We start from the raw sequence: 16784 nt of genomic DNA, 5'->3' as shown, positions 1-16784 counted from the left end.
TGTGCAGGAGGAATCTGCCTAAAGGCAGAGCTGGCAAGGCCAGGATGATGGTTCAGGAAGTGTCTCTGCTGACTCCGTTTGAACACACTCACTTAACAACCACAGAGCTTCAAAATTAAGATTTTGGGCACAGATTCCAGGCATAGGAAAAGGAAAGTAATTCCATAAATTGTTGCAGCGTAGCCCCACCCAAAACACACTTAGAACTCCAGTATTTTTTCCACTTTTTTTAATTATTTACAAAGTAAATGTTAGGGTTGTTATGAATGTTACAAACCAGCTGAATGTTTGTGGGTTTTGTTTTGCAGAAGGTAGGTGACATCAAATCATACTTTTAATCACCTTTTGAATTTACTTCAGCTTGTCTTTCGAATGTTATTACATGTATTTGAGAGGCCAGTGGCCTTGTGAAGCACTGTCGTGGCTGGTTTTGTGGCACAGTTTCTTTAAAGATTGTTAGGAGTTAAGTTGGCTACCACAGTATTAAACAAACACTCCAGTTTTCAAACCTGTACAATAAACTCAGACATGTTTCTCTTCAGCTGAATCTCTATGATCACTAACTTGCAGAGTTGTAGTGGAAGTCCAGTGGTGACTGGTGGTAATGGAGTCACTTGTGTAACAACACAGGTCCTGGAAAATAGACACAGCTACATTGCTTTTGTTTTTACTGTGTCTTTCCTAAAGATCTGATTGCTTCTTTCAAAGATCTGTGGAGTAATTATGCGGTCTTGTGTGTTTTTTGTACGGCATAGGTATCACTGAAATAGGGCTGGGACAGCAATCCTTGAGGTAGCAGCAGAGGATGCTGTACTTAAAAGCTTTTTCGGTAGCATCGAACATTCACAGACTGCAAATAGAAATAACTTGGAAAGAAAGGGTACTCATAAGTGCCAATTTCAGGTAGGATCATTCCTTACATGTGTGATCTAACTGATAAAAAGCAGAAGAGAGTCGCCTGAGCAACTGCTTTCTAAACACAAAGGTATGAGCAGACAGTGATGGAAGCAGATGGTGCTAGTGGAGCAAGTTGTGTACAACCCAAATACTGTTATCGTATTCAGCCGGGCTCAGGGCTGCGAGAAGACCCCTCAAAGGCTATGCAGAGTTACTTCATAGCCTGAGTGCTAAAATAACCTTCCTAACTCTCCTAAATCTTCCCTCCTTCACCTGCAGCATGTGAGCCTTCTCGCAGTAGCTGTGCACCCTCTGTCCCCATCCAGCTGCCAAGTGGTCCCTGCTTGGGAGCACAGCGGGAGCCTGTGGTAGCAGAAGGACCTGGTTATCAGCCTTGCTGTATAAAGCAACCAGGTGTTGCTCATGGGTTTAGTGCCCACTCGTGCTACCTCACAGAGGAATTCTGTCCATGAGAAAATGTATAGATACTAGCTTTCAAGTTTGCTATTATTACTGCAAAGATGGTGTTCCACATAACTGTTGTTTCTTCTTCTCCTAAAACATTTAAGCTGTATTTGAAGTAACCCACTGCCAGGGCCTTTTTTGGGACATGGAGGATGCAGTTATCCTGCCCTGCCTGTTTCTCTCTCTTTCTCTTTGGTCCAAGGAAGAATGGTGTGCTGTTACAAACAGAAATTCTCATGGATAGACATTGCTTTGTGGTGACGTGGTGCTTTCTTACCTGCTTTTTCTGCTTCACGAGAAAAAGTGGAAGTGGCAGAACAAGGTGATGATCACCAAAACTTGGTAGTTGCTGAATTCGTGATTTGGTTGCTCCATTGAAGACAAGTGTCTGTATCATAAAAACCAATTAGTCAGCCTACCTAGGATCTCTGTTGGAAACTTCACTGGAGCAGAGCGATGTGTTTAACAGAGTGGTGCAAGGTGTGTCTGATGCAGATACTGAAAAGGTCATTTAGAGCCATTCCGGTCAAGGAAAAGCTCCTTGCTGATTCTGGTCCACAGGAATATTCTCAGCCCTCTGAGTGGCCAATCTTTTCCGTGTTAAACTGAGGTCTTCAGTGTTACAGATTGTTTTAGAAAGTGGTTCTTGTTTCCACTACTTTGCCATTTTCTTTGCTTTTAGTTGCTAGAAAAGGGAGAGATACCCTTATCTAATTTGTCTTTTTGTAACATTTTCTCATATCACCTGTCATATTTTCCTTTAATTATAAAAAGTAATAATATATAGACTCAATCTTTGTCGTCTCTTTTGATATTGACACTTCTTTTTTTTAATTTTTTTTCTTTTTCTCTCTTTTTTTTTTTTTTTTTTTTAAGATGGAAACATAGTAGATGAGGTAAAGACCAGATTTTGATGTAGCATGTTTTCACTGTTACTGTTCAGTATATGTTAATATTTTAGTGTTTCCTTTGGTTGCCAATGTAGACTAAATGTGTTTCCATAATGAAGTTCAGGTGATTTATGTGGTGGATTTGAATTAGAACTCAGAGTATATAAAAATTGTTGAATTATTTTTTGTACTTTATTTTGTATTTTCCTGGCTTCTGCACACTATTTAACCTCCAGAGTAGTGATATCTTAGTCTCCTTTGGTAGTGACTGTCCTGCATCATCTTCTGGATTATTAATAATGTGAAAAAACATGAACACTACAAATCATGGAGGGATTATGTTAAGTGCTTTTGAAAGGCTGGATGTGAGAATGGAAAGCGCCTCCTGAGTTATTTGCCTGTCTGTCCTGATATCCTAGATAGCCAAAAACCTTCTCTATTATTTTACTTGCATACCCAAAAGATAACCAGAGAAACCTAGTTTCTGTTTGCACAAGCTGTGCTGGTTTGTCTTGAGCATTTCATACTTATTTGTGCTTTGCTATCGTACAGTCTCCCATAATAACATCTGACTGAAAAAAGAAGTAGTGTGTTTTGTTAACTGCTCAACCACTTCATTCTTAAATTCCTGCAGAACTCTTTGATTAAGATCATCTGGTCCTAGTAAGTTATTTTGCTACTTAGGTAGGCAGTTTGTTCCAGTGCCTGCAGCCCATCACAGAGGGAGTGAGAGGCTCCAGGGAGTTCTCCCACCTCTGCTGGCTGCTATTGCAAGAAAGAAAGATGGGTATAGGCTACTGACCTGAGACAGGGCTTGCATGGAGCCCCTAAAGTGCCCCCAGGCTTCCAACTTTAAAGCTGTTGAATTTCTGCGTGGGCTCGTGCTGGGCTCTGAACCCATTTTGGGAGCAAAGGCACCAGTATGTGGAGAATGTCTTTAAAGATACAGCTGCACTGCAATTAAAGAGACCATGAGACAGTGCCCGGATTATTGAAAGCATTTTCTGGAAGTGCTGTAGTTTCTTGACACATTAGACATCAGGGTTTTTTCCTTTTTAACAGTTTACTGGTTTTCTAACATTTGGCTTGTTAGAAGTCGTACTGCATCCTGGGCAAGTGTTCGCACTGAGCGCTGGTCTCCTCCTCAGACAGCTTAATGTTTCTTTGACAGATCTTGGAACATATTTGACAATACACGTCAGGACCCCACAGGACTAACAGCAGTTCTTCAGTCTACGGATCTGGTTGGAGTCTTGCATATGCTGTACTGTGTTCTTTTCCACGGGACAATTTCAGATCCAAACACAGCAAGTCCTAAAGACAGCTATGCAGCGAACACAGTCCAGGTTGCCATTCAGAGTTTACGTTTCTTCAATAGTTTTGCTGTTCTTGATCTGCCTGCCTTTCAGGTAAAGGATGTTTTGAAACTTTTGCTTCGTGTGAAAATGATAATTATTGCATATACTTTTGGATTAAATTTTGTCTTTAAGATCTTAGTTGTTGAAGGAACTTTCATGATTAAATGTTTAGGTTTTCTTCATACATAAAATTGGTAACTGTCATTATTTCCACCATGTAGCTATGGCTAACGAATTTAACCAAAAAGTGAAAATTTAGAATACGTGAAATGCTGAATCCAATCCATTACTACTTCTATTCAAAAACCCTCACTTTTAGCATAGTACTTTTTATACTTAGTGAGCCCCAAGAATGTAAAAAAAATCTAGGTCAGAAGCACAAAATAATAGTTTTCTTAATGTGAAAGGACTTGCTTATGTTATAACCACAATTTACAGTCATCAGTGCTTTCAGTAGCCAGTTGCTTTAATATTGTACAACTGAAACTGAAAATCACTTGATATCAATTTTTTTTTAATCCAAGTATAATTTTGTTGACCAAAAATTGGAAATTAAACTTTTCATAATTTTTATTCACCAAAAAAAAATCCAGAAAGATCACATTGTGAGTCTTGAGAAGGTAAGTCTTTTCTTACCTACTACTGTGAACAGATTTCTAGTGTAAAGGGACCATTTTGCCATACAAAGAAAATACAAATACTAGTATATTTCCTAGATAAATTGGCAAAGCTGTTGTGTTGTTAATGTAAAACACCTGTCAAAAAGCATTGCTTTGCAAAACACGTTTACCAACCTCAATCTTACACAATTCTTCAGAATAGGTTTCTGTTTCATTTAATATATAATTTGTATATAAGTTGTACCGCACACTCCATCTGAAAGACATTAAACTAAGCAAGAGCTTTGCATGAGTAAAGAATTTAGTATAAGGTATAAGTCTCCTCCCGTTTGTATTTCTTGCCTTTGATTTCTGGTACATTTAGTATCTCTAAACAGCAACAAGCAGTTCGGATGTAGCAACATTCATCTGTATAGATGCAGCTGCAGGAACTAGTCCAGTCAGGGCACAGAAACAGCGTATTTGTTGGGGTTTCATGTAAAACTAGTCTTTACACACACCATTAACTCCTGTTTCTCTTTATAAATCAAGATGTATCAAAGTAGTTTTCTTCTATAGCTTGCTCAGTACCTCTTGGTTTGAGACTGGATGTTTGTATATTGCTGTAGATACTATTGGTATATACCAGAGTGTAAGACAGTAGATACTATAGGTATATACCAGAGAGGGACAGTTACAGCTTGCAGGGGAGCTATAGCAAATCACACTGGCTGAAGGGCTGCTCCCCAGTATGTCAAGAAATGATTATTAATTTTTAAAATACAAGCTTCTGCTTATACTGTGTGTATTTATCCCTCTGCCAGCTACCATTATATCTGAGCATTTATAGCAAACCATCAGCAATAATTCCCATATCCCATGATCTGTATTAGTTTGTTCTACACAGAAAGGGGCAAGATAGTAATTATTGCATAAAAGAGGGTAGAAAACGAATGAGTGTGAATTACTTCATTCAGTTCATCCAGGCAGGGCTCTGCTCAGGAAGTATCTGCTTAGCTGTCTTCCTGAATCGTAGGCGTAGTATTGTTTATGATGGACAGACACACTTGTTCAGTCTCAGCAGCTATCCCTTTCAATGTATTAATGTGATTTGTTTCTGTAATGTAAAAATCAACACACACCTGAGGCAGTTTGCTGTCCATTCTGACCTTGGGGACTATAGCAGGCTAGCAGGCAGCGGAGAGAAAAAAAAGTAGTTTATGTACTGTCTGATTGTTATCGCTAAGGAATAGTTGTATCATGTAATAGTAGGACTATAGAATAGGGTTTTTTGATTAACAGAAGAGGTCTGGTATTCTAGAGTTTGTATTAGCGCAGATGGCTCCTGGGTATATATTTCGTTTAATTTGACAGTCTAAACAATTGAAAGATGGTAGTGAGAAACAACGCAGGATCCTGAGCTGATATTAATTCTGGCTAAAAAGGAAGCATAGTTTCCTTGAAAAATTAGTTTAACTTTTATACACAAACTCAGGTGCCCTTTGACCTGTTGTTATCAGGAAAGGTTAGACTCTGAGTGCTAGGTCACAGCATGCGTGGACAGCACTAATTAAATAAGGGTGGACCTAAGAACATGGCGTTTACATGATGAAAAGCAGTAAATGGTGGCTGTATTGTGCATTAAATTTTGAAAATATACTAACTTACCAGAACACTTGAGGTTCAAGATGGAAAGTTTCCACAGCTGAATATGGTTTAATTGTCAAGAATTCTACTTTTGCTGGGTGGATTTGGACTACGCTGAAACAAAACTGTACTACAGACTGGGATTTATGTATATGTACTTAACACAAGCTACAAGGTATAAAATCAAGAAAACTCACAAATGAAAGAGATTTGCTCACAGCCCTGCGTTGCTATTTCATTAGAGTTAGTAGACTGTCATGCTCATTCCTTGTGCTTTAGTTTTCCCCTTTGACCTTGTGTCGTTCTGTCTGTTTGACATGTTTATTAAATAGAGGCTGTAGGCTGCCCAGATAAAATCTAATTCTGAATCTCCACATTACAGCAATTTGCCTACTTTTGAAAAGCATCCCAAGAAGCTTTGCAGCTGAGTGTTCTCTCCTTTTGGATGTTTCTGTCTTTTTTTAATGTTTGAAAAGTCATTATTTGTTATTAATCTTTGTATTTCATTCAGAGCCATGTTATTAATGAGAAATGCCTTTTGCTCTTTTGCAGAAATGAAGATGGTTTGGTTTCTTTTGCTTATTACTAAGAAATATTAGCATTAAGTTTTCCTGGAACATGTAATGTATGTCAAGTGAAATGGTCAACCTAATGCTACACTGAATGTCAACTAAGCAGAATCTAACTTTTTCCGTGTCCCTTTAAAATTTGAATTTATTCTTATTTTGTGGCTTTTAATGTTACAGTCCAGTAAATGGTAAGTTACTGAAAGAAGAGAGCTGATTCTGTCCTCTGCCAAAGTCATCACAACAAAGAACATAGTCTGTACTTTGCAAAAAAAAAAAAAAGCTGCAACTGATGTATATGTAATTCACACAATTTCTATAACATACTGCTAGACTGTAATTTCTGTTTCTTGGCCTTTTTTTCAGTCTATTGTGGGTGCTGAAGGACTGTCCCTTGCATTCCGGCATATTATCAGCTCTCTGCTGTGGTACTGTTCCCAGCATACCTGTGAAGGATTGCTACACGAAGTCATTATTTGTGTGGGCTATTTTACTGTAAACAACACAGATAACCAGGTAAGGCAAATGGAAAACGGGATCAGAAGTTATCAAGGGCACATTTAGTCATGCATCCCTCAAGAAAACTAATCCCCTCAAGATTGTTTTTGAAGCGCTTGGGATTCCTATGAGTACAAATATGTGCGTTTTGCGAAAGAGAAGCTGAAGTTGCATCTTCACACAAAAACATGAGTTTTATGTGGCCATAAGCAAACTCCATGTTCTTATGCAGACAATGATGTGGACATTGCACTGATTTTAACTAGCCTTATTTGCTGCCAAGATACAGCATTAATTAAATATTTTTAATTCCAAGTTAACTTCATGTCAACTTGATCAGATGGCTGTGGTACCCAAGCCAACTAAGGTAGTCTGCCGTGAAGACGTGTCCTCAGATGCCAATGTAGCCATCTCCCTGGTAGCCAGAGCACTCATTTAAGTTTAAGCCATTCTTTTCTGTAAATCTTTTCAGTAGAAAACCAAATGTTCTGTTGAACAAACAGTGGAAATTCCCCTTTAGCTTCCTTGATTGTAGCCATATCTGTCAGTGGACTCTGTGACCTCTCATACTAGTTTATAAAATAACCCAGACACAAAACTTCAAAAATATTTCAAAAAAATCTCCCAAGTTTCCTCAGCTTATGTCTAGCACCCAGGGTGGTTTGGGCAGGGCAGAAGTTGGCACTGGCTATTTATTTTAGAGTGTGCAAACCTGACTCTGCATGTGTAGGAACTGTGTTATGGTGCCTGCTTCTTTGGTGTGATTCAGTTGAGTGCTGTATTTTGTGAAGTTACTAGTTTTGTTCTCTCTCCATACTTGTAACACCTGGTTCCTGGTTTTGTTCAACTTTTGGGGTAGGAGTTCAGGATGAGGAGCTTACTGCCCTGGGTTAAGTTGACGAGCAGAAGAAAGAGGTGTTACAGCTTGTCAGCAAAGGTTTAGAAAAAAGCTGCCCGATAACGTTCTTATGGTTGTTGACTATAATTGGAACATTATAATATCTTAAAGCTGACAATGCTGTCAGAAGCGTTATATAATTATATAATGTAATTATATGGTAATGTTTCTGTGGCCTTTGGCCACATCCGGAGGGAGGATCCTGCAGCCTTCCTACCCTGGGCAACCAAATCCCACTCAGGATCTTGAGCTGACTGTGGGCAATGCTTTTTAGTATGGTCGTTTTGAAAATCCATGTGATATTGCTGCCATTTTCCGATTCCCGCTGCTACAGAACAGGTCATGGTGGCATCCAGAAGCGCCAGCAAACAATGTTGTCTGTTCTCTGCAGTTTAAAAATTTCTTTTCTGGCACACAAGTATAAACAGATGTGATTCATTGCATGGAGGACTTGCCGCTTATAAACGTGCCGGGAATAGCGCAGAAGAGGGATTTCCTACCAGCGCTCTGTTAGAGTGGTCTGTAGTGCCTGTCGCTGTTTAGCACTTGTGCCCTGGGGCGAAGGTCCGACCACGGCGAGCAGGCACCATGCCATGGCAGCAGCTGGCTATGGTGACTGCCTGCAGGCAGTCAAGAGACTAAGCACGTGCAAAATACGTTTGTCGGTGGGCATGCTTCCCAGCTGGCAATTCTGTAGTGTCTTGGAGCCTTCAGCGTGTGCACTTGGGGTTGAGGTCATGTGCCATCACTATCTGCCCCTGGACTGAGTTAATTTTCAAGATTAAAAGGTAGCTTCTGCAGCTCTGAGAGTCAAGTTTAGGTCTTTGGTTAAACAACTGCGATATGTTAGTACTTCTCATACACTAAAAGCAGTCAGCTTTATGGTGGTTTACTTTGGCAGTACTGTCTCAAGAGATGTCATGACATGCTTATCATTTTATGCAATTTCTGATATTCCTGATTAGTAAATTTTTAAACGAGAAAGTGACATTTTGGTTTGTTTTTTGGTTTGGTTTGGTTTGGGTTTTTTTAAAAAAAACATTTTGAGAAACTGAAGCATTCCTCACTCAGGTACTTGCAAAATGCAGGGAAGGTTTTTTTAGTAGAAGGGAAGTATTTTTCCTTTACTACTAGGCAAAGCAGTACAACTTGCTTACAGTCGTTAATTTCAGGTGCTGTTAGTGTTCTGACTTCCAATAAAGATATGATGCCTTTCATGAAAAGAGAAGTGCTTACTGTTCATTCAGTTATGGTTTAATTCTTTATTATGTTATGAGCTTCCAATATTTCTTTCGTTGTTGATCGTCTGCAGAGTCCTACTAAAAATAAAAAATAGCTCTCACAGTGAAAGCTTTCAAATAGTAGGCTTGAAGTCCTGGAAAGAACAGCATAATAAAAATAGATACACCAGATTTGAGCTATGAAAACAAATTGCAATAGAGCCTGATAGCTCTTTTTTATTTAGTATTTGAACAAACTTTAAAGGAGTCAGTAACTGACATTTCAAAGCAGATTCACATTATTCTTGCAGTCAAATGTACATTTGTTTTGAAATGTTTGTAGTTTAAATAAATCTTTCTCTATAAATTTGTATTCCTTGTTATAAACCTTTGTATGTTTTCATTCCTTTCAACTCTCGGAAAGAAGAAAAAGAACAAACAATTGTTTGGAGTTTTCAGTGTGCCTTTTGTGATTCCTTTGTATACCCACATCAACAGATAAGTATCCAAAATGGCATACTGGAATAAAGAAAAAAAAATTTAATTATTCAAAAAAAATAGCAGTTTCCCAGTTTGGAGAATAGATAGATTACTAAAAGGGAAGTTTTACAGCCTGTCAACCTCAGCATTGACCTTCTGTAGCAGGACTGTGATTTAAGTAAGTGAATTATTACCACTATGCAGTCAAAATAATAAAAGGGCAATTTCCTAAATATTTCACATTCATAGAAGAAAATCTTCCAAGAGCATCATATGCCAATCATTTAATGTAATATAGGTTTGTCTGGTTTTATTACACTATCTGTAAAGGTCTTTATATTTAGTTGAGTGGCAAATTAAAAAGGAAAGTTCTTTTCTGTCGTATAGCTCTGCGATTCATATTTCACTGCAGTTTCCAGGAGCCCCAAAGAAGAGGGGGGCCTCACGGTGGGTCCTGCACACACGCAGAGACAGCGGCTGGGGTCCCAGTTAGTGTTTTCACCATGGTTGGCTTTTGGTCCAGGCCCAAGTGATTCTGTCGAGGAGCAATGAGGACAATGGATTCCTAAGGAACTCATTCCTAAGTGTTTTGATAGTGCTTGCCCTGATTATTTTAAAAAGGCTGATTTTGCTGACTCTGCCCACATATAATATATTAGTAATATTCCTTTCCTGTTTTCATATTTTGTTTTAACATTCGTAAAGCTTTTTCAGGGCAGCTGCTGTCACTGAAGAAATAACTCAGTTATGAAACTGAAAATTTAAAAAAGCAAAGATTATTTCTTTAATATTTTAAATGCTTTAACATCATTAGTCAAGCCTAAACTGCACTGTCTGGTTTGTATCGGCACGTGAACTTTTGTTTACTACAGAGTTAGACAGCCTGCGTTTCACGAGACGGGATTCTGTAATCATGCCGCAGCGGAGCTCAGCTTTATTAGGCATCTGCTTTGCCTGAAGTATGATCAAGGGAACTGATTCTCTTTTTCTAGCCACCATTTAATCTACTAACATACAAAAACGGGTCCCATGATACTAAGGATAGACATGTAAAACTGAACTGCATAATAAAAATAATGTCCAGTCTTTCAGTAAGCCAACCGTACTATATCAGACTCTGGGATTACAGTTCTAATTAAAATGTTCTTGTTAATTAAAAATATCCCTCTATTTCATTACATTTTTATTCCTTTTCATTGTTTAATTATTATAATGAATATAATTAGCATGGTCTGTCAGCTCACTTCATTTGCATATTATATTGGATAATTGAATGTGGTCCCGTAATTAAATTAACATGAATGACAGATGATTTGGCTTCTTTCACATTGCTGTATTGGGAATAAAAATCTTTCCATATTCATTGCAGTTAGTGAGTATTTTTGATCTGAAAAGTCATCTCAAATCAGATCCTCAGACTCGGGATCTTCCCTGACAGGCTCCAAAAGAAGTTGCATTGTTCATCTGGATTGTGATGCATTTATTTAAGTAAAAATAGCTTTTGTTCTTTCAGTCTTTGACATGCACTGTATTTAGGGTGCTCTAGAAGAATCGCACTAACTTTGGGGATTTGTAGGATACGAAGGTGTATACCTCTAAAATGTCAAACTAAACCGTATTATTAGTAGACTGCAAAACAAAGTCTCCCTGTGAAGAGCTAGGAAAAAGTGTATGCAGCTTTTAAAAACTTCATTATAAAATCAGGGTTTGTAGATAGAAGTAAAAACTTCTCTTAGAATAACCATGGCAATTGGAAAAATTTGGATATACAGACCATGCGTCCTTGAAAAAGGGATTTCGTCCCCAAAATGTTGTCTTCTAGTTGCGCAAGTCTAACTTATTTCTCCATCACTCCAAACCTTTTATCCCTAGACACTTGTGTCCATAAGAACAGTACATTATTCATATTGTAAACTTATAAATAATTGAAATGTTAATATCTAGTAATCCATATGTTGAAAATAGAAGCACACAGAATTAGATTTAATAGTATCATTCGCGTTCAAAACTCATCCTTGCTATATAGATGTGGAAAAGCTATCGCAAAACATGTTTCAGGCATACCAGCTAGCTCTAGTTAAAGGAATAAGGAACAGTAAGACTACGAATATTTTGGGAGACAAATTTCTCCTGTCTTAAAAATATAAAACCACACAGCAGTATCACAGGTATAAATATAATGGTCAAAGTAATTAAAATATTCTATGGTAGGCACAGTTCTGAAAGGATCATGACATTTACAACTTGTTCGCAGCACAAAGAAAGCCTGGTAGATAGTCCCCAAGAATGCTTCATCCTGAGACTGTCTTTTCTCTTTTTTGTTAAATGATTGGCTTGTAGTTATATTTTATTACTTCTTAGCATTTTTTTCATGTGGCAAGTCTTAATTCTGTCATAAAATAGTAGTACACTTTATCCTACAGTAAGTGTGTATCATATATACGTGTGTGTGTGTGTATATGACATATCCTAACTATGTACTGCTAGGTTGTAATGGACACTTACAAAGTGACTTTAGATTAAAAGTTGCCTTCTGTAGGGAAATTACTTTATGCTTTTGACAGTGTTAGTGCTTATTGAGTTTCAGTATGTGACCAGTTTCGTCTAGTGTTAATGTGAGGAAAGGAAAGTATTTTTTAAATGGAAAAATTGCGAAAATCAGAAGTTGACAAGAAAACTTGGTTGAATGGTTGTAAAAATATAATGTAGAGTTTACATATGGCTTGTTTACTAGAGGCCATCATTAAACTTTAATTATTTATATGTTGCTTTTGGGGCAATGAAGTGACTGGAACAATTTTGAACTGGTAGGTAGAAGTTTTGAAAATATAACACAAGAGTAAAGATGCAGGAATGGGTAGTTACTGTATAGTTAATGTCCATATTTGTAAGTAAATAATGTCTGAAATGTCTTAATTCTGATTTTTTAGTTTCTTTCCAGAGGAGAGATTTTTAGGAGTGTGGATTTCACGTTGAGGTTGTGGGTTAAGCTTTTTAAACCTTTCAAAAATAAAATACCCACAACCTTTTAAAGCTTTATGAGTTTGAAGGAAAAATATGCCTGGTAAATTTTGTGGAATAGCTGATTTCAGCAAGTGAGTGATTCATGTGAAGTTGTAGTCTTAGGAGCACTTCAGCTTGTGAACAAAATATACCCTAAGGATTAAACTCACCAAGTTAAAAATGAGTAAATTAAAACAGATCTGTAATGTATGCTTTTCCTCTATCAGCCTTACGTACTCAGACCACATAAATTCACTTAAGTGAACCAATGTCTTCACAAAAGATGGCATTCCTATCAAGGCAATCGGTGAAAAGTGGGGATGCCTCTTAGGTAATTTGTCAGACACCTTGTTGTTATTTGAGCTTACTGATGAACTTTTTCATTTTTAAGAATGATCTATGGCAAAGCAAGTAAAATACAGCAAAAGCGTGTGGGATTGCATATTTCACACGTCACATCTTAATTCTGTTTCTGACATTCCAAAATGCATCACATAATTTTTTTATTCTTTCTTTTTTTGTTGTTTGAGAGGGTGTGGGGAAGGTAATTTAATAAGAGCAAAGACTTAACATGGAATCAAGTGTATTTAGTTTCAGTTCATGATGGCTGGCTGATTCCTGTAGGAAGGGAAGAGAGAGTGTAGAGTATATAGGAATTAATATGATGAATGAATGCACTTGGATTTATCTTATTGTCTTATTCTTAAATAGTGAACACAAAAGAATAAACTTAGCTCCCAGTGTCATAAAAGCCAGTACTTTCAACAACCTTAAACTGTAGTCCGTAACTATAGCTTAGTGATGAAGAGAGAGAGCAATCAGCTAATGCTGCCTCTGGAGAGCAGCGTTCTAATCTTATTCCTCGGCCAGGAATAAAAAGAGTTTGGTGGTCTCATCTTAATCCCCAGGGGACCTTTGTCCACATCGAAAAAACACCGCAGTGTTTGGCATAATCCTGCTTAATAAGCAGTTTCTTCTCAGCTAAGACCTGGGCCTGGATCGTTATGGGTTTGGCTGGTGGAGGTCCGTTGGCGGAGATGGGCGCAGAAGTTTGCGCAACGCCTGCCTTCGCTCTGCCTTCTTCCCACCCAGCCTGTCAGTCTCTCCTTTTCATAAGAATTAAATTTCACATAGAAATTTAAAACAAAGTCTAAAGCCTGCAAATATTTAATCAGGCTTTGTGAGCTATTGTCTGTCTCGCCTCATGTGTGAGGGAACTCCCTGTACTTCTCCCATAAACTATAAGTTTTCCAAGTCTGCGCAGACCCACAGTGACTGTCCCCAACATCGCTGGCCCCATGCAGAGAGGACACCAGCCTGCTCTGTGTTCACAGCTTTGGGGTCGGGCAGTTGACAGTTGTTCTGAGCGCTTGGATGCTGCTCTGAGGGTGGGAGCCTGCAAGAGGCCCAAAGAAGTCTCTCAAACCCATTTCATCATGTTCAGCTCAAGTAACACTTGATTGAAGTGATACTGAAACATAAAGGAAAGACAAAATGCATTAAATCTTGCGAAGTGAGTACTGTGGAAAATCTTGCTCATCTTCCTCTCCCTTAGTGATGGGTAAATTGTAGCACATTTTTGACGGCAGAAAAGTACATTTTCTTGTTCTCTGTTTGAAGCTTTTCCTCAGCCAGCTCTGTAACATGTCCAACGGCTCAATGTTTCATAGTCTTTTTAGTTGATGATCAGATGTTTTCACAAACCCTCTGCATTTATTGTGGAAGCCAGAAGACAAAATATAAAAATTCTAAGACTGTATAGCTTACTTGCAAGTAGGGTTTTGGAGAGTGACAGAAAATGCTTGCTTCTGAAGAGAGAAAATGCTCTGAGACACACAAAAAGATTTTATGTGTTTTAGACTGTGATATTTTAATTATTCACACCTTCTGGGGATTTTGACCCAAGCTGGCTGTGTTTTCAAGGATGATGGCAGAAACGTCTGTTTGACCTTCTATTGACTAAGGTACTGTTTCTTCTCCAGCCGTTAAAGCAAGAATTCTTCATTCACATCAATTGAGTTCCATCTGTGTAAATGAGTAGAGAATTACACACAAAGCAGCAGCTTAGGTTTACAAGTGTTACATCATCAAAGTTAAAAATGTTATCTAAGTGTGAAGATGACTCTTCCAAAATAGTGCAGGGCTACAAGGGCTAATTCTAATCATGTCGGTGGTCAGAGTAATACCTAAGGATTTGAGATGTGGTAGGATGGGGGTTTTATTTAAGCTTACAGAATGTAGGTATTTCTCAATACATTTGATGTATAATAATACTCTCCTCTGATTTAAAATTATTAGGCCAACACTTAAACATGTAAATCTCCTGCTAACATTATTTTGGAAACTATGAAGCTTACCATTTCCTAGAAAACAATGATAGCCTTCAATTTAAGAAGGTATTTAAGTATATGATTAACATTAAGCATGAGAGCAACCTCACATGTTTAAACGTTTATTTTTATGTTAAATGCTAAAATGCTGTCATTTTTAAAAATTAGGCTTTTCCTTAATACCTTTTCTAGTTCAGGCCTTAGATTACTATTTTATCCTGTAGCCTGGGCATGTGTTAAATTCACATATAGCTTCAATGCATATTAGAGTTGTTTCCGTTCTCCTTTTGTCACGTTGTAATGGAGCTTATCTTTTACAATATTTCTTTAATTTTATTTAATCTATGTATACTTCATTTGTTATAACTAAGGTGACTTGTTATTTGTCATTTTGGGTGACATTTTTGCAAGAGCTTTGTATAAAGAACTTCTTTATCTAGATTACCCACTAGCATCACTTTTGATAAACATTTTTACATCTTTACTACATCACTGTGCTTCTATTTGCCGTTGTCCTATCCTAAATGCTCAAATGGCTTAGGAAGATTACACAAAAACTGCTCAGATACTTTTTTTTTCTCTTTGTTGTGTATACATAGAGCACCACTGAATCTGTGTGCTTACACCATAGAGCTAGCTCTAAAAGGACAGTGGTTGTAATGTGGGTTATAGGAAGACTAATGTTATTTCTGAACTCTGTTATCTTCTCTCTGAAAGCTTACATGTGATGTTAAGAAAATAAACACTAGAATTTTTCAAATAGACAAAATTCTTATTTCTAAATTTGAATGTAGCATTCTGGAACATTGTTTTTGCATGGAAATGGTGCTCTGATTCCTGATAAATGTTAAGAAGAATTTAGAACATTCTTTGCTCAGAGCCTTGCCAATAGTGGAGTTTGCAAAAATGGAAAGAAAAGAGCTTGACCTTAAACCAGAAGAAGAGCCTAAGTGGTGACATATTCTGCTGATTAAATACTAGCAGTATGAGATCTGTTTATATAGAAGCAGAGAAGTAATGCAGATCTAACTTTGAAGAGAAACTCTGGACTACTAATATAAAGACTTATTTCTTTTTACAAAGTTATAAATAACCTGACATCAAACAAAAGGATTTAACTGTTTGATGGAATACTGGAGTTACAGAGATTAGATGCACAGTTCCAGTTCAATAGTTATTAGTAATTTGTACAAATTAGAATTGACATTTATATAAATGATGAATAAATAGAAAAGAAACATTAATAGTTCCCATACCAACAGTACAATTTTAAGATCCAAATGTTTATAATGGCCATGTTCAAGTTTGGAACCACAAGGTCATACGAGATAGTGGAAAAGGCAAGGAGAGCCCCTTAGAGAACCATTAGCTTTTTAGTCTGAGTTCTAAGAAAATTGCATCTGAACGTGAAATACGTTCTAGTAGAAGAGCACAGTCAAGTAGAAGAGCACGTTTTAATGCTTCATTTCATAAAAATAAAAGGGAGTTCTATTGAGAAGGATGTTTTTCTAAAAAGTTAATTCAGTTCACAGTGATAATCACTGTATTTGTTTCTATGGAATACAGCATTCATTAGCAGGTTTTTTCTCTCCAAGAGCTGAGAGGAAGGTTTCACTTCAGTAAGTTTTAAACTTCACAACCTTATGATTCAACTCCATTCTCTGGTATCCATTTCACTTTAGCGTAATTTTGTCTTGCTTTTCATTTGATAAAAGAGATACAACTTCTAATACTTGGTCAAAATTACTAAAAAATGCCAGCCTGACTGTAGAGTACTAAGCACACAACATTGATGGTCAGAGTTAGTCCTGCAACAGAGGTACACTTAAATGACTTGTAAGGTTTTGTTCAAATCTTGACATTTGGGGGCTTTGTGGCTACAGATTTCAGTTCTCTCCTTGGCAATTTTCCTCCTTTCTCTCCTACCTGAAAG

At 37.4% G+C, this 16784-nt stretch overlaps 1 protein-coding gene across 2 annotated transcripts in view; it reads left to right on the top strand.

The window, feature by feature from the left end:
* The window catches only part of SCAPER (S-phase cyclin A associated protein in the ER), a 164857-nt gene that overhangs the window by 136858 nt on the left and 11215 nt on the right, over positions 1 to 16784 (top strand). For both annotated transcript variants that reach the window (XM_086471462.1, XM_086471461.1), the window contains 2 exons: positions 3424 to 3661; positions 6789 to 6938. In XM_086471462.1, the coding sequence (XP_086327588.1) occupies positions 3424 to 3661; positions 6789 to 6938 (388 nt within the window). The remainder of the gene's footprint in view (positions 1 to 3423; positions 3662 to 6788; positions 6939 to 16784) is intronic.

The sequence above is a fragment of the Leptosomus discolor genome, chromosome 11, assembly GCF_034619465.1.
Source record: "Leptosomus discolor isolate bLepDis1 chromosome 11, bLepDis1.hap2, whole genome shotgun sequence".
Taxonomy (NCBI): Eukaryota; Metazoa; Chordata; class Aves; order Leptosomiformes; family Leptosomidae; genus Leptosomus; species Leptosomus discolor.
Note: the sequence above shows the minus strand (reverse complement) of the source record. Positions and strands in the feature narration are given on the sequence as shown.